We start from the raw sequence: 22519 nt of genomic DNA on the forward strand, positions 1-22519 counted from the left end.
AAGCCTGTGGTTCCTACTCCAGCTGCTTTTATCCTGCAACCCGAACAAAATATTTATTTCTCTTTTACTGGGAGAGGACACCAATTAGAAAGGCAGAGTTGCACATTGACACAGGTCATGCATCCCTTTTAGTCTGACAGCTGTGGCCAGCAGCAAGAAGAAATGCTGTGAGATTTGAGGTGTAGGTGTGGGGTTTGCCAGAAGGCATTCTGTGTTCAGAGATGGGAACCAAACAACAGCTTTCTTCCTGCTCAGAGAAAGAGCTTTGAACCAGCAGGTGTGGAGAAAAGGCCTCTCTCAAACACAGCACTGAAGAGAGAGAGAGGGGGACAGAGTCTTGGCCCCACATCTGTCTTGGGGACACAGATGTCAGCCTGCACTCCTGCTCCTGGGGAGAAGTGTCAAAGACATGTCACTGACCGTGACATGCCTGGTCTTGTCAGATCATTACTGCAAGTTCCAGAAACATTTTCTGATTGCTAATACAGAGTGCAAGATTATCTTGCCTGCATTGCTATGATACTACTCTTTAGAATAGTGTGAAATATAAGGTAGAGAGGAGCTTTTTTTAAGAGGACGAATGTTTTACAAGTTCTTAGAAAAGCACAGCACAGTGAGCCAGTGCAAAGTTTAGGACAGATGAAGCCAGTTAGCTTCAGTTTCTTCTTTAAGTCACAATCCACATTAGCACATCCCTCGCATACTCAGGCTCCTAGACCCCCTACATGTGCATTTTTTGTTTCTTGCCTTCATGAGCTCCTGAGCTCCAGTCACTCACTAAACTAAAGCTCCAAATCCCGTCTTTGGGCATGCATATGGACAAGCATTCACAGGAGAAGATCTCAGCTGAAATAACTGCAGAAAATTGCACATGACCTTCCATCCTCTCTCCTCCTCCTGGAGGACTGAGCCGAAACTTGTGAAAGAGTGCCACCACATTTTCCTGGTTCCCAGTTCATCCTCAGGGTTGTGTCTATGCCCAAATCCTCTGTGCTGCCAGCAGCTCAGCATCTGCCTCTGAGCTCCTCACCCCCAGCTTCTGCAGACACTTGACACAGCCAGAGTGGACAATTGTCTGGGAAGGGAAGTTGCCAGGGCAGCAACATAAATTTTGCCCACACTCTTGGGCATGGAATAAAACATATGCTGGATGTTGCAGCAGTGGAGATCCCTTCCAGGATTTTGAACACTGCTGAACTTTGCTCCACAGTCAGAAGTCAAACCAAAGCCACCTGGGTCCATCTGTGCAAAGTCAAAATTGATGAGATTTCAGCATGGCACAGAGCAATACTCTTTGGGCAGGAAAAGTGAAGGAGGTCAGTCTTGGGTTTGTTTACTTGTTTGTTTAAGAATGCATTTATTTTATAACTGACAGGAGATCATTTTTATTGGCTTAAAGTAACTTGCCAGGAATAAAAACAAGTTTCTCTTTCTGTTTTTCACAACAAGGAGATGCCAAACAAGCGGTTTCATGCTCAGAAGAGCCTCGGAGGTCTCTGCTGAATTGATTGACCGTGGTTCAAACCAGTGTGCAGCACAGCCACTGAGGGAGAAACAGAACAAGGAGTCAGGGCATCTGGAAGGTCTACAGGATGCCACTGGGGAACTCTTCCATGCCTCTGGGAGAACAAGCTGGGAAAGGCTGGAGCTGCATTTTAATTTCTTATACGTGTAGGATCCATCTGCTCTGGGACTTCAGGGAAATCTATTACCAGGATCAGCCTCAAACATTGCAAGTGGGGTCTCTTCCAAAGGAAGATGAGTTCTACAGGGCAAGCTGGAGAAAGCTTCAACTTTCAACCTTGAAAAACTCTAGGGTGGGAGTACGCAATGTACAGTTTCAGCCAGATTCAACTGTGACTGAGGGTCACAGGGCTTCCTAGCCATCCTCCTCCCTTCGAGCCAGTCTTCAGCTGAGAGGACTAATTGGATGGACCTCTTGGGGCTCCTTCCAGCTGTTTCCTGAGATATATTTGTATTCTGCAAAGGGAAGGCTCAGGCTGATTGCTTTTACAACAGCTTCAACAGGAAAAATTTGCATTAAAAACAATGCAGGGGGAAGAACAGAGCTGGTATCTTAAAAGGTTTCTTCTAATTCTGGCAGGTTGATCGGTACATTCTCTGCCAGACAAGAAGAGTTCCCTGCTGTGTGTTTTCTAATGAATTGACCACTGCCCTCTAAAAAGAGACAGCGAAATGCACTGTGTAAGCATCTTCTCAATCAGCCTTGGGAGTTTTGAAGGTATCTTTACTCTTTTGCTGGTATAAAGGTAAAAGTTCATTCTACAATTCAGACAGGCCTTGTGGGCTGAAGAACGTTTTCACGTAAACAAACTTGCCCTTTGAATCACTACCACGTTTCTCTTGTAATAGTGATTAAATTACTTATTATAGTGATTTTAAATAAATGTATTTTAATGCGGTCTATTGCTGCAGTTGGATCAGGTGGTATTTCAATCTGACCAGCCTTACCTCAGGCAGAGAGATCTGGATGACTCCATTCTTGTCTTTGTCCAGGAGATGGAACACTTCTGAAATGTAGAAGAGTGGGGAAAAAAACTGGATATAAACCACAGAGTTTGGTATGTAGAGAATCACTGTCTGACAAAATGTAAAGGTCTGGCTTCTTGCCATGATCTACTGGAAATTTAGACTGGTTCTGTAAGATAATATTACAGCTGTTCTTCTTTCTTCTTACAAATAATTTCTAAGCTGCTTCATGGGGTGGAATAGATCTACAGCAGCAAAATGGGAGTTGGCAGCAGGACAACTCTGAAATCTGATGCGGTGGCATCTGGCGTGATCCAGGGACAAACCTGTAAATCAGGTCTGAGTAAGGATTGCAAGTGATAAATGGTCCCATTTGTCACAGCTGGGACAATGTGGGGGCCAGAGCACTGACCATAAGTTGCTGATGACTCTAAAGCACAAGAGAATGGTGTGTTATGGGAACATGTCCCCTATTTCCCATGGTCATCCAGACAGAAAGGCTTTTGTTATTTCTCTGCTGCTTTCTCCAACAGACACAATTTTGCTGGCACCCTGACCTTTCCATGCAATTTGCTATGTTCACAGCTAAAAGACACCAAACAGCTAAGGCAACCCCAAAGTTTGCAGGGACTGCCCTTGGGCACTCACTGAACAGAGTCTCCAGGCGGATCATGCAGGCCACAAAGCCATCAAAGTCGATGGTCAGCTTGGTGCTGCAGGCGTAGCGGGTGACGATGCTGTGCTGCACCTCATCGTTGAGCCTGAAACCTGAGGGCCAGGAGAGCATGGGAGTCACTGACACAGCAGGTTAATATGCTGTCTTGGATGTGACTTATCCATGAACTGCTGCAGCTGCAGGTTGAAGGACAGAACCATTCCTCCCAGAAGGTCTGTTGGACTCCCACACCCACCTCTGTAGGTCCTTTCCAAAGCCCATTGTGCTGCGTGAAGAGAGGCATAGAGTTCTCCCACAGCATTTTGTCAGACTGCATATTTCACATTGTTTCACAGCATAACCAGTCCTATGTTCCCCAGATAAACCCCTAATTAGCGAGTCTTGGCACTGCAGCTGAATAGCAGTGATTGCAGCAGAGCCAATTGCTCACATAACACATTGGGCTCTATTCAGGCCCATATTCATGCTATTTCTATCTCTGGATCATTCACATAAAATCCTCTAAGCACAAGACAAATCAAAAAAGCAGTGCTCCTCCAGATGCCCCTTAGCTGGCAAGCTCTGCTCCAAAAGTGAACACATCAGAGAGGGCATCGTTGGGGCATGCCTTGATCAGGCTTGCACCTTCTCTAGAGGAGGGAAAGGTGGTGGGAGGAAATGAAGGAAAAAGAGGGTTTGGGCATAGCTCTGAAAGAGGAAAAGTAGATTAGGAAATAATGAGGCCAAAAATAGAGCAAGTAATAATCAGATGGATAAGCAATGGTCACAGCATGGACAAAAGTACCAGTGGTTCATAATGCAGAACAGACGATGGAGTTTGATGTATGTAACAGCAAAAGGATGTAGCAGTGTGTGACTGTCAGGAAGGGAGAATGGCACTGGCAATGCTGTGATCTAGGTGGCAGGAGAGAGGAAAAGCCATTAAAATGCTCCACTGTAGTCCCAATGTTTGGTGATGCGATGGTGTCCCCAAGCAGAACACTCACCTGCCTCTCTGAGGGCAATTCGCATTTCATGTGAGTCGATGGTACCAGAGTAGTCATTGTCCACTTTCTTGTAGATTGCCTGTGGCAGAGGGGAAGGAGGGAATGGGAGAGGGCATTTCAGCCTGTGCCCCCTCAGCAATGCCATGGGCACAGGGAGGCAGGCTGGGCTTGCACAGCTGGCTCACAGCAGCCATGAAAACGTGGTAACACAGGTCTCATCAGGGGCTACAAGCCAGAATGAGCTAGTCAGAGGGCTCCTCTAGGCCTACCCTGCAGCCCATGCCCTGCCATGCTCCCTGCTCATGTAGCTAATCAGTGCCAGGACAATCATTCCTACCTTTGCCATGTTCACATTGTCACTGCTGTGCCCACTGATGGCTGGGACAGGGACTGCCCCTAAAAGCACACGCTCCTACTCTTTGAAACATTAATGAGCAAGGGAAACATTTCAAGCAGCTCCTGGCAAGTCAGGCAGAGTGGGAAATACATTCCCATGGGCTGGCAGCTTGCCTGCCTTCTTATTACATGGTGGCAGACAGGCCACTGAGGAAAATATCCTATCATTTGGCAAATACTGCAACAGACCAAGTCCATCTTGCTTAATATTTCAGACAAGATGACAGATGCTTCCTACTGCCAGCAGGTTTATTATCCAGCATTAGAAGCCACCCAGACCCACAATTAATACTGGATTTGGGTCTCAGGGCTTGCTTTTCTGACAAGCTGGGTCTTCATGAACCCAATGTTTCTTCATGGAACTCCAGGGCAGATGCTCTGTGCTGAACAACATCAAGTATGGTGGCAGCACGCTTGTCTGAAAGGGATGGGGTCACACCAAGAAGGTCCAAATCTGACCTTCCTTTAGACTGCTTGATTCTGGGTGAACTTCTTGGGATATTAAATCCTCTGCCAGAAAAATAATTTAGCACTTCTACAAGATTTCAAAAATACAAAGCCAGTTTTTTGTAGGTCCTAAAAATATGTTTCTTGTGTTTGCTTATGCTCAGCCAGCAATGCAACATATTGCAACAGCCGAGATATGTTCATATGAGCTTTAGTAGAGCGGGCAGCAGAGAGAACTGTCTTTGCCAACAATCAAAGAGAGTTAATCTGTCTTTCCATAAGGTATTGCAAATTATGAAGAGTGATGGGGCCAAGGTGAAAGAGGATTTGCTTGTGCCCTGTTGAGTGAGAGGTGTTTCAGAGCCCCGGAACAAACTCCAGCCCTGAGAAGGAAGGCTTCCAAGTATATCTGCCTGTGAGGGTTTAACTCTATCTCAGTTCTGGATCTGTGCTTCAGAGATGAGAGGGGATGGAAGGGGATAGAGTTAGAAATGTTATGTTACCAAATAGTTTTGAATCTTCATCCAAAGTGTCTTAAATTCTATGAGTCCCAAGGTACCAGTCCCATCGGTCTGGGCCATGTTAAGGTGTGGTTCAAAAATCAGGATTCCTTTATCCCTAACAAAACTGGGGAGCAATCAGTTCTGGTAAACACAAATCACTCATCACAGTGTCATCTTAATGCCAGTTTAGTTCTTGTTTGTAATGCATCTCCATCTCCCACAGACATGCCCCCAGCTTTACATTTGCTTGGCTAAAGGCACGCCAAGAATTTCTTAGCTATCCTCACTCTCAAGGAATGATATATGGGATTGCTTAATACATAAGCATGATTAAAACCACTCACATTTTGTACATTTAACAGTAGATTAGAGTCCTTAGGGGAAAAAGGGCCTGGCCTTGCAGCAGACAATTGTTAGAAACCAGAGGCAGGAACTGCAAGTGGAGACTCAGTAGCAGTCTACAGAGTCTTCTCCCATGTCCTTCAGGGCCTTGGACATCCCTTCCAATGGAAAATTATGCAGAAACAGGGATTTGGACACCATGACCTTGTACTTACTGAGTTATCCCATTAGGCTTGGGAGCCTGGGGAGTGCAGGGCAATGGCATCACTTCTCCTGACAGCCAGTTATCCACAAGATCCACAGTGAATCCCTGCTGGCCTCAATATGGCCATGCCATGACACCAACACCAGCGAGATCCTGGCAGCATGGCTCTTCACCCTCCCAGTCCAAAGGAGCACTGGGCAGAGGTCTTGACCTCTCCTTTTCCTTTGGCTACTCAAACCTGGGCAGAGGTGTTGATCTCTCCTTTTCCCTTGGTTACTCAAACCTTACAAGCTCCCAAGTGTCCTCCCAGCTATGCAGAAGAGAGGCAGGCACAGCCAGTACTTGTAGGCTTCCCCCTGGGAACAGGCTCAGCCTGTCCCTGCTGCTGTGAGCTCGGTGCCCTGTAAGCAGGACCTGACTCCAGGACAGCAGCTGAGGATGTGCTCAAAAGCTGCATCCTGCCAAGCACGCTGTGTATGCACCTGGAAGTGCACAGGTGCAGCCAGGCAGAAAGGCCCTGCTTCTTCTCCCCACTATATTTAGGAAAATGTTGAAGCAATGAGAGATGCAGAGTAGGTGAGAGAAGCAGCTGATGATTAAATGGTTCAGGTTTCTGCCACCCTGAGCTGATAGAGATGCTCAGCTGAATTTTTTGCCAGCCATGTGCCTGGACAATTGAAGTGTAAACTTAACCCAGCTTGTCAGGAAGTTTTGCAAAAGAGATCCAGAAACTTTAAAGGTGACGAAATGATATTCAAAGGATACATCTAAAAGGCTGATCATCTCCCTGCAAGTGTTAATGTTGAATCCATCACTTTTAACATCCTTTCCTGTACAAAAAGGAAATATAAAAGTCCAAGTCAAAAATACTTTAAGACAAACATTTTTCTGCAGACGAGGTTGGAGATACCAACCACCTTAAAATCTTGGTAGCAAAGTAAATGCTCTGCCATTTCTTCCACTATGTCCTTTCAGTTGATCCATACAGCTTTTTTTTTTTCACAGTGGAAGGGGATGTTATTGGTTTTGGTGGTGATAAGCCTCTATCTGTCCACAGAAGTCATGCAGCAGCATAATAATATTGCCCATGGTGGTCCTCCCAGAAAAGTACAGGGAATGTTGTGCCCCTGCAGAACATCTGCTGGCAGCATTTGGAAGGGAAGGCAGTATTTCCACCCCACCCCATATTCAGAGGTTCAACAAGCCAGGAGAAACTCATCTGGGACCAGACACAAACTCAGTTTTTCATTGGCCTTAGCTGACAGAGCTGGGTTTTGTTAGCATAGATCCCACTCTCAGCTCCATCCAATGGGAATTACATAATTTCACTTACTCTTTGCCAAAACCCGGTTTAGGATCCTTTGAAGTTCAGTTGCAGTCACTTCACAGTCCTGGACAGAAAACAAAACATACTTTAGGTGTTAACACAAAAATTATTTGAAACAAGCTGTATTAATTTGCTGCCAGACATCCAGAAACTATTTCCCTTCCAAATCTAAGGCATGTAAACCCTTAATTTTTTTCTAATCCTTCACATTTAGTTTCAGATATCACAGGGAGAAAATCTTCAAAACCACATTTCCTAGACATTCAGCTGGGAAATAAGTGGTTTGTTAGGTGCTATGGTGACGTGACCCAGTAAATGGCAACTTTTTAAAAGGTTTGGCTGAATAAAAAGGTTCAGGAGAACATCTGAGATTTTCACGGCTTATGGAAACAATAACCAAACAATTCTAAAATTGCTCCCTCAAAACTTAGAAAGGTCTTCCTGACTAAAAAGATGTTTTCCCTTTCCAATAGCAGTGGCTACCTGCTCATTAAGAGGAAATACTGACACGACAGCCACGGGATAACGCAGCAGGGCTTTGTAGATACTGTGTTTCAAATACATTAAGTAGAGAAAAAGCCCAACCAACAGTTTCCTGATTCCTGGGGCTAAACAAAAAGGAAGGAATTGGCCAGCCAAGCAATTGTCAGAATTATATGATAACTCCACAGGTAATTTATTTCACCATGGGATAATATTTTCACAGTCCTCACTCCTAAAACCCCTATTTTCAAAGTTATTCCCTGCCTTGTCTTACCAAGGGGAAAAAAAATCACATTTTGCACCAATAAGAGGAACAATATAAAAAAATCTTCTCTATTGTAAAATAAATTGAACTGAAGCTGTGAGTTAATAAAAGGGGAGAAATACTTGGGTTTTTTGAACAGACAGTAAAAGGAATCGGCAAGTCAAATATTTGTATTATCATAACAGAGAGGTCTCGGTCTTTTTTGTTCACTTTAATCCACTTACCTCTCCAGAGAGCTTTTGGAACAGAGTCTTGAACTCATCATCTACATCTTTGTTATCGACATGAGGCTAGAGGAAAGGGATGTCCAAGAGTGTGGTTAACAAGGTGGCTTTAGAAAGTGAGCTTTAGAGAGTGGATATTATAAAGACGCTTTACAGGGGCTTATTTACATCAACAGAAAATGAGCACTTGCTCTGCAGCAATGGCAAAACAGCGGCACTACTTAAGTCGTGATCGGCCAGGGACTGGCTTAGGTTGGCAGCAAATACTTCCTAAGGCTGGTGAGAAAGTTTTGTTCTGTTACCAAGACAGTTTTAGAGAATAGCCACAGTGAAAATGTTGCTGCACTTGGCCAGAGCAATTCAGCAGCTCCTTGGAAGCCTTTTGCAGCTTCTCTCAGGCTTCAGGAAGACCATTTGTTTCTATGGAAATGTGCCCTCTCCACCTTCTCCTACCCATGCTGGAGGTAAGGACAATTGAATGTGTTCCAGCTCAGTCTCCAAGGGTGAGGTTTCTGTGCCAGGTGGCCCAGGTACATGAAAATGAACATGAAACTAAAACATGGATATATGTAAAAAATCTCCATGAGCAAAAAATACTCCTCCTCCACACAAAAACATTCTGTAATCCCAGCTAGGTGAGAAATAAAAATCTTGCCCCTGTTTTACTCCCATATTATGAAGGAAAACTCTGCCCATTTAGGGCATCTAACCTCATATGGTCTTGCAGACACCTCATCACCCATCATCCTAAGGAAAAAAAGAAAAAAATTAAACAACCAGAAATTATGAGTCTACTTTAAAGTCTTGCCTTTAAAATAATTGGCAAAAAAAAAAAAAAAGCTGTTTAACTACAAGGTGTTAACAAAAGTACAGAACAAGCCCCCAGGTTTCCTGCTTCCCATGCTCCCCATCCCACCTCTGCCTGCCCCAACTCTTTGAAGGTATTTCCCACAGGAAATCCAGCCTTGCTATTCTTGTCTTCCATCCAGACTCCTGTTTCTTCATCCAATGGCTGCTATTGGTACAACCCTTTTTAAAACCATCTCATCATCATCACGCTTTCAAATCCTGCACTCCTTAATTGTGGGAACTTCTCCTTGACAGAGCTGAGGGATCTTGTTCCCAGCTGAGTGCTTAGTGGACAGCTCTGAAGAGCCATGACTCTGCCATGGATGTGTGGCCACCCTGGTAGACCACGGAAGAAAAAGGGTTGTGGAAATGGGCCTATTTTGCTGGTAAAGACAAAAGATCAAGCCCAGGGTGTGGGTGCAACACCTGACCTTCTCCTTTGCGTGCCTCCCCGGCAGAGGGTGGGGCGGGGGGGTCCAGGGGAGATACTCACTGTGATTTCGCCTGTTTCTCAGCAAAAACTCGCAGGCAGAACTCCCCAGTCTTGTAGGGCTCAAAGGTGGAGGGCACAATGAGATATTGTCCCCGGGGCAGCGTCATGCGCCTGGACACCTCGCGCAGGTTCACGTAGGGTTCAGTCCGGGCTGCTGGTTGGTGCCTCGCAAAGAAAGCACGGCCTGCATGCACATCTGTGCTGTCCTCCAGCTGTGGGGAATGTGTTCTTGTTAGAAACCCTTTGGCAGCTCCCTGGTAAGCCAGCCACCCAATTTCAATTTCAGTGCTTCGAAGCCACCTCAAGCTTTTCTTTGCATAAACTAATAAATCCGTCGGGGATGGCACAAAAGAAAACCACCAGGGTTCTGTCATGGGAAAAAGGCAGATAATTAGAAGGGGCAAGAATCTTCCTCTATAAAGATTATCTTTTCACATGCCTCTTTACACTTATAACCATAAAATAAATAAAGTATCATAATGTGTGCTCATATCTGATCAAATTACTACACTGTAAATTATCCGTGCATTGAGCATTTTTTTGCTTTCATGGGCTGCTTGACGACAAATTTAATTTTCAGAATATTTTTCAGCAATTTATGGTATGGCATAAATCTCCTAATTGCATAGGAACTGTAGTCTCTGGTTTCTTTAAACAGACAGAAAGGAATAGTAAATAGGACAAAGTAGTAGTCACAAGGGTGAGATTTTTGGGGCCCCATTAGGTGATTTACCCAACTTCCATTAGTAATACTAGGGAGATTCATTTGGATTTTGTGGAAAACAGTACTTAAATTTTCCCTAATAGTAATATACTCCTTAGGAAGCTAAACATTGCACCGTTCATAAAATAAAACACTGACATAAAAGCAACAGTGGTCTAAGAACAACATCCCTGCTATAAAACTCCTATTCATGACTTTTGCTCCACAAAGATGTCTTTCAAAAAGTGTGATTCAGTGACACACAAAAAGTGCTGTGTGGCTGATGCAGGATGGGAAGCATTGCTTAGGGATAAGGTTTCTGTCTGTCTAAGACCAGAGCACACAAAGATCTTACCAAATGTTGTATAATCATTCTGTTTTTCTGTTGTAAAATGTAGAAAAATATGGGGTTTTCCCTCTTTTGTTCTGAGATAAGATTAAATTTGGTGTTTGTTCAACCGCCCCATCCTTTCCCCTCACTCAATATTAAGCTAAGTGGAACTGCAAAAGTTAAGAAGACAGATCCATATCTTCTCCAATATATAAAGTTCATTTTCCCTTTGCATTTGCAAGGCTGCTAAAAGAACACAGTTAATTGCTACATGGCCACACATTCATTTACTGAGAGAGAAAAAAGGGCTGAAAAGACAAGGAAAAATTGGCAGCATAGGCTGCTGGACCTCAGTAATGAGTATAGGCTATTCCTACTGCCAGACACCCCTGGGATCTCTTTCTTCAGCAATGAAAAGTCTCTTTGCCTCAGTAGTGACATCTGGGGGGATTAGGGAAGGTTGAGCAGGGCTTGTTCATTACCAGGAGCCCCAGCTCAGAACTGCAAAAGGAACGGATCCACAGAGCTTGGCATTTCTTCTAAACAATATTAGCTACATTTTCTCAGTTTTAGAGTACAGAGATCCTGTTCTGCCTTCACCTGAACTAAACAAATTCTGACCTCGGCTGTACAAACTTCCTGGAAGTCAAATTTCAACAAGTATAAATGAGATCAAGACTCGGAGTCACACATCTGTAATAAATCCTTGTGCCCCAGTCCCTTGAAAATGGTTATTCAGAACTTGAGATATTGGTCCTGTGATTCAAGGGCAAAGCTCTCCAGAAGAGACATCATTAGTAAGGAAGAAGTCTTCCTGGCAGCTAAATTCTCCAGTGCAAGAGGAGGTGCCCATGTGCAGGCTGGAAGTCTTCAGCAGAGACTACATACCTCCTGAGGAATCTGAAAGGAAGGGAAAGAGACAATGTTAAAGGCCTGCTATATACCTGCACCTACCAGGAGGGAAAAAAATTCAGATAAAGCCTCCTTTAGACACTTTTTAAAAAAATTTTCATTTACAACCACACATAATAGTATTGGATACCCATGAAATTCTGTCTTGTCCTAGAGCTGTTCCAAAGGAAAAACTGAATCTTCATCCAGAGAAATCAATAGCACATTTAATTGCTTTTCTCCTGATGTGGTGTTGTGAATGATACTGTTGGTTGGAAGTATTTGAGTAAGACTCTAAATGCTCAGGCAGGAAAGTCAACAAGTTAGCCCCACTTTGCTAACCAAAACCAGAGAGTTTATTGCAGCAGACCTAAAATCCACCACTCTACTGCTACTGAATATGATGAAAATATAAGGCTACTGTCACTAGCAGTCAGCCTGGGGGTGATGAGATTGTTGTGAGGCAACTATAACAAGTAGCAAGTTTCAAGATTTGGTCCTTCCTAAATTAACTGAATTGCTATGTTAACTTGTACCTCCAAATATAAGGCAAATTTTCAACTCAAAAGCAATGGAGTTGTCTTGAGAGCACTGATTCCAGTGAGAGCCAAAGAGAGTGTCCTCCCAAGTCCCAGAAGAGCTTTTAAAAAAATCACCATACAACGTTTCTGGAGCCTGAGACCTCAGGCGTTGTTCCCTATAACCAGCATATTGGAAGGCCAGGAGCTGGGTGATGGACACACAGTTGTTGTCAGCAGGCAGCTACATGGCTTACAAAAGCTCTGCAGGGCAGGTAGACAGACATGAACCCACGTCTTTTCACCTTCTCCTGCACAGAGATCTGCCTAAGGTCATCATCTCTGCTGTCCTCACTGGAGCTCCCCAGCCACAGCATCAGCTGTGATGAAGTAAACCTACAATGGTGCATGATCCAAGGAGCTGGGATCACAGCTGGGTGCCTACCTGAGATGACTTAGCAGCCAGGTATTTCCAAAAAATTTACATCTTAAGAGTCACTTAAGTGACTTAAGAGTCACCAAGTCTACCCTACTGTGGATAAGGCCAGAGAGGATGCAGATGAGACAGATCACATGTAAAGCACAAAAGCTTCTCCACTGTGGTACTCCGTGATGGGAGCAGACAGATATCCATAATGCACAAATTTGGGATGCTGATACCAGGTGAGGATTCCTGGCACCACAGAGAAGGCAGCTCAGAAACATGCTCAGTGAGAGCCATGTGTGCATGCAGGCACTTGGGCAAAAGGGAAAACCTTCCCTGATTTCAAGCCATCCCACACAAGATCTATTAGCAAAAGTCAGCCATTCCCATCTGCTCCCACCTGTGCTGGCTAATGATCCTCATCCAGTGGAGTCTATACATTTGATTGCTTTTATCCACATATGATGTTGGTAATTAAGAGACGGGGTGGAAATTTTTACATTTGCTTCTCTACCCTCACACCACAGAAATGAGAGGTTACACTGCAGGTTTTTTCCCTACATTATATTTTTAGCAACACTGGGAAAATCAGGGTAAACAAAACCCCAAATTTACTGAACCAGAACAGTAACATATGGCAGACAATGGATCAAAAAAAGTTTGAAATGCAAGGGACAAATAATAATAAAAATGAAAGTGACTACTGAGGACTAATGATAGGCTGTAATCAGAAACACTTACCTGGAATTGCCAGGCACCCCGAGCCTGCCCCCATTCAGATTTTTGTAAGAGAAGATTCTCAATGAGACCATTGCTAAATTACTGGCTTGATAATTTACACTGCCAATTTACACTGCTGAAGTGGGACAAAAACTGAGCCTCAATTTATCTGAGTCTTCCCATATTTTGGGAGTCAAGAAGAAATGAGGGAAGTAATTGAATCATTTTGCAAAATCCAGTTCTTATTGAAGTGTAGTGCTGAATGTCAAGATGTAGCACACTGCTAACTTTTTTCCAGCTTAACAGGACAAGGAATAAAGCCTTTAAAATCAGGAACAAACTTTACCTGATAAAGTGAATAACCAATACTAAGCAGACCTTCTCCCATTCTCCTCTGTCTCCTGCGGTTCTTCTGCATCAAGCCCACCAGAACAGTACAGCATGGCTCGTTCAAACTCCCTTCATGGTCATCATCTGGTTCCTCCAACCTGATTTTAAACTGGGGATTGGTCCAGTATGTTGCTAAGAATTCCCAACGGGAGACAAACATGAGAAGAGTTTGTTGTCGTTGCAGCCAAGATGGCTGTCACTAGACCTACAGAGTGCGTCTATGGAAGGACTTCTGCCTGGAGTTTTTCCAGTTCTTTCCATTGAGTTATATGGGGTTTATGTTTTCACAGCTATGCTGAGTTATCAATTGGAGCCATGGGAAATCAAAGCACCAGGGTATTTCATGGGCACTAATGACCAATGGGGAGGAGCTGGTATTGTTAATTCCAGCCAGACATTTATCTCCTTGGCTGAGGCTGTTACTGTTGCAAGAGGACCAAATGCCAGACAGCCTCTCCAGAGGTCTAACCTGAAAATGAATTGGAAATACCAGTGCCACTGAACTGTGACACTTTCCTGGCCTACCCAGCCCTTCAGAGGATTACTCCAGCCAGTAGCAAAAGGCATGCAAGCAGGAAAAGCAGACAGAGAAAAAAATATATATAATATTGTCACGAATTAACTGCTTGGTAGGCTGGTAATCCCCCAGGAGGAAATAAGTGTGAATTAGACCTTCATTTAAACTCTCAGGCTTTTGCTTACCGTCTAAACCCCACAGATATTGTTGCACTTCCAAGCTCTTCCTTCCCACCACAGCCCCCTCCAGTTCACAAGCACTTATGTTTTGAATGTTTTCGATTTCACCAAAGGCCCATTTGGTTGGGTCCTTACCTTGGTAGTTCTGGCAGCCCCCAGCAGTCGAACCCCGTCTCCACTGTCCATTAAACAGGGTCAGGTCCCATTTGTTGACCTCGTTGCTCGATAGTGTGTCGGGAGTCAAGTTGCAGATCTCAAGGCGGCTAAACTGCCTTTGGAAATCCGAAAATGCCATCCTGGCACACAAAAAGACCAGGTTAGTCTCAGCCTGCAACAGAGGTGGCTGCAGCTGGACACCTCTCCCAACAGGGCAGCACACATTGGTACTACAGAGCTGCCCAAAGCTGCATTTAATTGAATTCTGAAACATGGAACTGGCTTTTGGGAAACAAAATTGCCCAATGCCTGAATGAGCTGCAGCTTCTGGAGACAGTCTTTGTCAATGGCTGTTACACATTATGGGCTCAGTCAAACCATTTTCTCTTATCCCCAGCTGTGGGCAATCCCTCCTGGATCATACTTCATAAGCAAATTCACTGGAACTGGTGAAACACTATGTGCAGGGAGATTCCATTTAAAGGGAGTAAAAGTTGGCCCTTGTGAAAGCAGCACTCTGTAGGAAAACAGTCTCCGTTTGGTGTTTTGCTTCAGTCCTATCACTGATGTTTGTTTTTGCCATTCCTGGTAGGTTTGCATGAGTGACAGACCTTGATTGCTTCATGCTGCAAACAGAGGTCTGCTCTTATTTCCCAGTGCCTGATGGCCCATGCAGCTGATTGCACTGGAGGACGGTGGCCGTTTATCTTTCCGGGCTGGGACAGAGTGACATCGGTTCAGCACTGATCCATATGTAATCAGATCAGGGTTAGGACAGGCTTTCTATTAGGTCTGAGTAAACAGACTCTTCCCAAGCCGGTAATCTGAACTTTTTCATTGGTGTGTAGCATTTTAGGCAAAAAAAAAAACAACCTCAAAATGTAGAGCAGCTGAGGTTCATTCTTGCCACCTCATTAATTTTATTACCATCTGGTCTCTATATTTTGGATAAGCGCCGAGTTATGCAAGCTCTAATAAAAGGTAATATTTGAATAGGAAGGGGGATAAATAAGAGACTAACAATGCATGCATGTCATTATTAACCCCCTTGGTGCTGGCAGTGTTTCTCCATCCAACTGAAAGGATTGCTTAAGGAACCTAAAATGTCCAAAAGAGTAAGCTAAATGAACAATTCTCACCAAAACTCTCCATCATCTACTTGCTTATCCAGAGCCTGTTTTTGTTTGGGATCAACATAATTCCACTCAGGAGCACTGCAGACAAAGCACAAAAGCACACTGTTCAGCTGTTGCATTTTATTCCACAATGAGATCTGAGTTAGATTCTACCACAGGCTGATAAAGGAGAATATATTTCTCCAACAAATAGACCTTGTGCCCCTCCAAATGACAGCACACTCTGCAACCTGACTATGCTGGGCTGGAATCAGACTGCTACTGTATTTGCAACAAATAAGCCTTGAGTTGAATCTCCCCTGCCAGGTGCCAGAAGGTACAGACAGACTGGATGGATTAGGAAATTTGCAGCCTGAAAGTCAGTCAGAGCTTCTCCATTTTAAGATGTATTGGGGTGTCTGATATCCTCCCTAGGGAAATTATATAACCTCCATTGTTGGGGGTCATGAAAGAATAGGAAAGCAAAAAGGTGGAATCAGAAAATCTACTGCAGAAAACAGCATCACTCCCTTGCCATTCTGATATTAATGTGCTCAGGAGGGATTCTGCTCTGATCTGCTCCCACATGACAATCCAGTGCTGCACCTGCCTCGGCAAGGCTGTCCCATGGCAAAACAGGTGTGACAAAACCAGGATATGGCATGTGTGTGTGCCTGAGGCACCTTACCTTGAGGCTGAGCAAAGCAGGTCTGAAAAAAGTAAAAGTAATTGTAATGTTATCTTTATTTTCTTTCCTTAATACATCAGCACCCAGGCTGCAGTCAGTCAGAACAGGAAACTGAAAATCTCAGACTGTTGCATGAAAAAATATATTGTGGCCCAAATGACAGTAAAATTTATGCCATTCTAAATATTAAAATAAAGGAGGTGTTGTTGCTACCATGCTCCCAAGATTCCAAGACAGTTGAAGTTGAAGCCTAGACAGTTTCTGAGAGATTTTCAAACTTCTGTGTCCTTAGCTTAGTCAGCATCCCCGCTTTTTCAAGATTCTCAGATAGGTACCAAATACTGGCCTGATTTAGAGCAGAGCAACCTCAGAGTTGAAGCAGAGGTGTAATGGTTAATCCCTGCTTTAACTCCCAGGAACAGGACTGGTTTGTGTATTTTACTTAGGTCCTGGCACCATTGGTAGGATCAGTTTGAGAAAAGTTGTCTTGCAAAACGACGTGTGTACAGCTTGCATTGGGCTGCTCAGAGTTAAACCAAGGGTTGCTGTCTCTGACGAGAAAGCTCTGCCTGAGGCAGGTATTAATGCCCGCTGGACAGAGTGGATCAATATCCAACCTTGGTAATAAATTAATACTGGTTTATTCCAACTGATTTAGTATCTCTCCTAAATGCGCTTTGTGATTGGATTAACTGCATTGTCCCAATTTAATTCTTAATAGATTCCAAAATACACCAAAGAGAGAGAAGCAGGGGCATATAAAAACCTACTTATCACTCCAAGATCCAGTCCATTCTACTTCACCCCAGGGATTCCTAAGCCTCACTAGCTTCTCTGGCCGTCCTCGGTAATACACCTAAAAGATCCACAACAAACAGAGCCTGAGCACTTCCATTATTCCAATCATCAGAGGGCAGCTGCTTTTCAGATAGGATAAAACATGATTTGTACTTGAATGATGCAGTCCATTACAATTTGCAATAGTTAAAAGACACCTAGATGCCTTCCACCCTTATTCTACATTATCCTGTGCCACCAAGTGAGCCATTAGCTGCAGCACTCACCACTTCATGTAATGACAGCAACCTGCAAGGAAAAGCATCAGCTACAAACCAGCAGAATATCTACATCCTCAAAAGCAGGAAACATTGCACAACATGGCAAGGTTGGAAGGAGTTTATCTGGCATGGACATCTCTGTAACGATTCCAGTTTCAGAGGAGCAGAAATACCTGGGCTCACTCTCAAGGTGAGACTCACAGCAGAGTTCATCAAAGAGGCTTTTACTCCTTTCCCATCAGCTCTGACTGACAAAGTACTTGCTCCCACCTCACACAGTATAAACATTTTGGGAGTGGCTGCCTCCTCTCCTGCTTCCCCTTTCTGCATCCTGAATTTTGGTAACAGCTTGGCCCACCTTTATGCTTTGTACCCCAGCCTGTTGGTACCATACAAGTGGCAGACTGCTCCACACCACTACCTGTACAGAGCTTCTGCCCTGGCTGAGTATGACAGGTACTTCCTTTTTCTGTAAGAGGGTGCATAAGTTAGGAACATTTTTACAGTCAGTCACTGAAAGACATCAGAAAGTTGAAGGCACTGCAGTGTTGCAACCCCAAGCAGCTTTGCGTGATGGCCCCAGAGAGGTGGCTTACCTCCTCTGCTCCAGTGATAGAGTAAGCATGTCCTTTTACCAGCTTCAGACTTGTGACTGCCTCTATTTCAGCTGTAGCAGTTATCTGGAGCAATAAAAGTATGCACATTTATGATTATATACTGTGCGTGAACTCAGCTTTCATAGGCAAATTAATATGGGGGAAGATATCCAAAGTGGTGTGCAAAATGAATACCAATATTCTTGATGCAAAGTATATTAAATTGAGATCCACAGCAAAAGCTGCAGTTTCATGCCCCTCAATATGCAGTCCAAGCACAGAAGAAATTCAAAAATGCACAATGAAATCTAAATCTAAATCCAATTCCCAGCTCAGGTGACAGACCCAGTCCCCTGCAAAGACATGTTCACATGAACTTAGCTCTAGCCTGTCTCAGTCGAGATCCAGTAAGTCAAAATTGAAACTCTGGTAATTCTATATACCACAAGGCAAACAAGATAATGAAACAGGATGTGAAAGGTGTGACGTTTCCAAAACATGTTCAAACATCATCTCGAACTTGAGAGTGTTTGTATTACAGGTGTCAGTAATCTCTAGGACTGAAAACCAAAGCCAGAATCAGACTACAGGCTACAACAAAGTGTCTCAGCGAGTTTGTCTCTGACAGTCGAGTGCCTGGAGCTGAAATTACACAAAATTTGAATGATAAAAGATACTCAGAGAATGAAATTGGAGTTCCAGAAGACCAGTAGGTAGTTGATAGCTCTAAGCATTATCACATGCTGTCATGTAAATAGGGAGACACGATAGAATTGGTTATTAAGAACCTTGTCCAGAGCTTTTGATACTGAAATCAATAGAGGTCTCACATTAATCACAGTTTGCTTTTCTATCAGACCTTCCTACCTATATCTAACGTTGGTCTGGGCTTTTGTCACAGTATGGACCAGAGCCCTGAGAAGAAGCACAAGGAGAGTAAAGCTTTGTCAGCCTCTTACATCAATGGAGCAGCCAAGCAGCGACCCAGCTCTCAGAGCCTTCTGGATGATTTGGTACAGGTTTGAAGGAGCCCTCTGCAGCTCATAGGACTCAGAGATGCCTCCAGTAAAATCCTCAAAGCCCTCCACAGTGGACCCTCCTGCTAGAGCTTCGTAAGAGCCATTCAATCTGTGGGAGAGATGATAAGGATACAAGGGTCCATCTCCACCTGCAAGCACAAGGTACCACAGAAAGAAGGCTTTATCATTTAGTATCTCTTAATTTCGTTGGTCGTCAATGTGACCTGGGGCAACAGAATTAAAGCCCCTTGAAACACAGTTGCCAACACCCTTTATGGACCTAGAGGGAACTGTAAATGCTGGGGGGGGGGGGGGGGGGGGGGGAAGCTGCATTAGAGTGAAGCGTGTTGTGACTGACACCCCCGGCCTGCACCTCCACCAGGGGCACAGCCAGGGGCACAGCTCCCACCCAGCCCCGTACTTGGCGTAGGCCTTCTCCAGCAGCGCGCTCCAGAACTCATTGCCTTCCTCCGAGTGCACGAAGAGCAGCTTCCCGTTCTTGGTGGGCAGCCTGTCATCCACCACCACGTCCACCCACTCCCCGTACTGCCAGAACTGAGGGAAAGAAGAAAGGAAAAGATGATGGGGGCTGGTGTGCCCATAATAGCTCCACGCTACCATCCTTCTACCCCTTCACCTGTCATCACCTCCCCTTGCATGAGACACTGTAGGGTTTACTCCCGTGCTGGATTCCTCTCCTTTGTAATAGAGACAAACTCCTCCCAGCTCTGGGGAGCATTCAGCAGTCTTCTTAATGCTACCTTTGATTTTGCTGATAGGAAATATTAACAGCATCTTGTTACACAAAACATCAAAACCACTGTCTGAACATGTAAACTGAGTTTACACGGTGGACAGCCCAGAAAGCCAGCATGGAGATTGGATACTCTAAACTATCTCAAGGCTCAATCCTTAGGGAAATAAAAACCAATGCCCCTGTAAAAATGCTGCAAGGAGAGGTCATCTAAAGGGGAAACACTCAATAGAGCTAATCCCTTCTGAAAATACTAGGAAATGTGTGAAACATTCCTAGTGTTAAATTTTGGCCTGAAAGCTAGAAATGTTTACTGCAGGATTTGCTGCATTCCTGAAAGGAGAGATGATAATTCACACCATAACACTCACAGGTGAGCTGGTGCAAGGGATAGGTAGGTACGTGTTTGAAAATTTCTGTCATCACCGGAACAGCTCCTTTAGCTTTGCAGGGTAATTCCACACTGCTCCAACCTGAGCCTAACCTCCAGTCTAAGCAGGTTGGCTAAATCCCAACAGTCTGGGTCCACAGGCAAGGAAATAAAGGCAAAGCAGAGAGGGAAGGGGAGGAAAGAGAAGGAATCACATGAGCCTGAATTCACTTTTAACAGCTGGCAGCAACAGAGCTTGGTTTGGGCTCACACAACCTGATGGTTCAGCTCAGTTTACAAAATCTGTATAACTCCCCAGGGCCCCATCAGCTGTAAGACAGCAGAAACTCAGCAGTGAGCAGGTCTCATTTAACATTATTTAACTCTGTTCTAATTTTCTTTCTCTCTCCCCCATCAATTTCACGTACACTCTGTAGCTGTTGTTTATTTCACTTGCTCCAAACAACAACAAAAAAAGCTGCTTCTAGTTAAATACTAGCATTTTCCTCTTTCATTCTCAATCCCCTGATCATGCAGGTACCTGGAAATGAAAGATTCCAGCATAGTCCTTCTGGAAACTCTGAGCCTTGGGAACAACACGGAACAGAATATCTGGATTCAAAGTGAGAGATGCAATGGCAGCTAGGAGCCAGCAATCACCTAAAAACACACATTACAAGGAAGAAAAGTTCATTAATAACTCCATTAAGTCATGCTCTCACCTGGACTAAAATGCTAGCAATAAGAGCTATGCCAGACTCAGTATTGGTTCAGCAATCCATTATTGTTCTGTTATTTCTCTCTTTTGCTCATTTTCCACTCACCCAAAACACACAGGTATCTTGGGGCTCCTGAGGCTGACCATGGTAGTAATTTCAATGGTCTAGTTTGTGCTTTGATACTTTTAATGAAGCTGTGAAAACAGGCTGCTTTACCTAAGCTTGTTAATGCCCTCAGGAGACCAAGAACATAGCCAGAAGGAGAAGGCATTTGAGGTATGTGAGTTGCAAAGCATGGCTGGGCAGGACAGAGTTAATGATCTGCGGTACTTCATCTAGACTCAAGGCACCACACCTTCGGCAGACAAGGGCTTAGAAGAAGTCCAGAAGAGGGCAAAAGCTCTGGCTTGATAGAAGGATGGTGGGGCTTCCATTCCTATCTTTTGGAGAAGATTCATTGGATAGCAGGAATATTTGTGGGCCTGTTCCTTCTCAGCCCTTTCTTTGAAGGTCTGAACTTGAACTTAGAGCTATTGCTAGAGATTTGCCCAGCAGTCTAATGGAAGCTGAAGTCTCCCAGGACCTTTGTGAGAAGGCAAGTCCTTTCTTTGGCCCATTCCTTACCCTGGAAAGGCTCAGCCCTCCCTGGAGGCTCTGTGCCTTGCAGCTGGAGCTGTTTGCTGGGTTGGTTACCTGTTTATTGAGGATTGGAGGCTGGGTAAGCAGAAGCCTCTGTCACACCAAAGGTGGTGCCCCTGGGAAACTCAGTGACTCGTGGTGTTTGCACACTGCAAACAGCAGGAAGAACTTCTGTGATTCTGTTTTATTTCTGAGGTGTGCAGACAGCCTAGGAAAACAAAACTGCTCTGAAGGTACTAATATTTTCCTGGTTCCCTGAGGATTATCTGTGCCAAGATGTAGTTCCTTTGTGCAGGTGCATATCCTGCAGAAGGAATTAGCATTGCAGCTCTTGCTTCAGAGGAAATAAGTGAACTGAGAAACCAAGGAAAGAGTTTAATCTGCAGCAAGGTTGAACATCCTAGAGCAGCAGTTAACCCTTTATATTGACTTGGGGTTTATGATTTATTGCCATGGTGAACACAATTGTAAAAGTAGGATACAGGGACTTGCTGGGTGCTCTCTGCTGCCTGTGCCCCACAGGGGGGTACCCACATGGCTCCTATGAGCTGTTTTGGGAAACCTCTGTAAGGAAGTGTCCCTGGTGTGATGACCTCTAACCACCTGAGCTGGCTGATCACATCATCGGTCCAAACCCAGGATATGTAATATGATATATTTCTACCCGTTTTGCCAGCCCAGGCCTTTCTACAGAAGAGGGAAACCCCATTCTTAGTATGTGAGGTGCTGCTTGAGCCTTCCCCCAGAATTCTCTGCCTTACCTTGGGTACCACATTCAGAAAAGAGCATTCAAACTGGAAGGGGGCAGACAAATGGTTGGATTGCCTGCTTCTTCCCATCCACCTGCATTTCTTATGAGAAGAGGTTAAAAAATTTTGTCCTGCTCATCCTACACAAGTGAAGTTTTAAGAGCAAGTGTGAGGCAGGTTAAATGCTACTTTGCAGAAAAGCTGTTTGAGGCAAGAGCTCTTAGTTGAAAGATACCTCCTTTGCAGAGAAGATAAAATAATGGGATTGTGACATGTTTAAAGTGGAAATAGGGAAAA

General features: G+C 44.4%; 1 protein-coding gene across 1 annotated transcript in view; it reads right to left on the reverse strand.

Annotated features, from left to right (window-relative positions):
* Positions 1–1333: 1333 nt before the first annotated feature.
* The window catches only part of CAPN8 (calpain 8), a 30044-nt gene continuing 8858 nt past the window's right edge, over positions 1334–22519 (reverse strand). The window contains exons 3-21 of the mRNA XM_069009248.1: positions 20657–20775; positions 19413–19546; positions 18932–19100; positions 17973–18056; positions 17089–17174; positions 15655–15729; positions 14495–14655; positions 13620–13795; positions 11609–11620; positions 9687–9898; positions 9055–9091; positions 8345–8410; positions 7379–7436; positions 6811–6875; positions 5499–5567; positions 4153–4231; positions 3139–3258; positions 2473–2531; positions 1334–1543 (exon numbers count right to left, since the gene is read on the reverse strand). Coding sequence (XP_068865349.1) covers positions 1520–1543; positions 2473–2531; positions 3139–3258; positions 4153–4231; positions 5499–5567; positions 6811–6875; positions 7379–7436; positions 8345–8410; positions 9055–9091; positions 9687–9898; positions 11609–11620; positions 13620–13795; positions 14495–14655; positions 15655–15729; positions 17089–17174; positions 17973–18056; positions 18932–19100; positions 19413–19546; positions 20657–20775 — 1805 coding nt within the window. The 3' untranslated portion in view covers positions 1334–1519. The remainder of the gene's footprint in view (positions 1544–2472; positions 2532–3138; positions 3259–4152; positions 4232–5498; positions 5568–6810; positions 6876–7378; positions 7437–8344; positions 8411–9054; positions 9092–9686; positions 9899–11608; positions 11621–13619; positions 13796–14494; positions 14656–15654; positions 15730–17088; positions 17175–17972; positions 18057–18931; positions 19101–19412; positions 19547–20656; positions 20776–22519) is intronic.

Source organism: Aphelocoma coerulescens, chromosome 3 (assembly GCF_041296385.1).
Source record: "Aphelocoma coerulescens isolate FSJ_1873_10779 chromosome 3, UR_Acoe_1.0, whole genome shotgun sequence".
Lineage (NCBI taxonomy): Eukaryota > Metazoa > Chordata > Aves > Passeriformes > Corvidae > Aphelocoma > Aphelocoma coerulescens.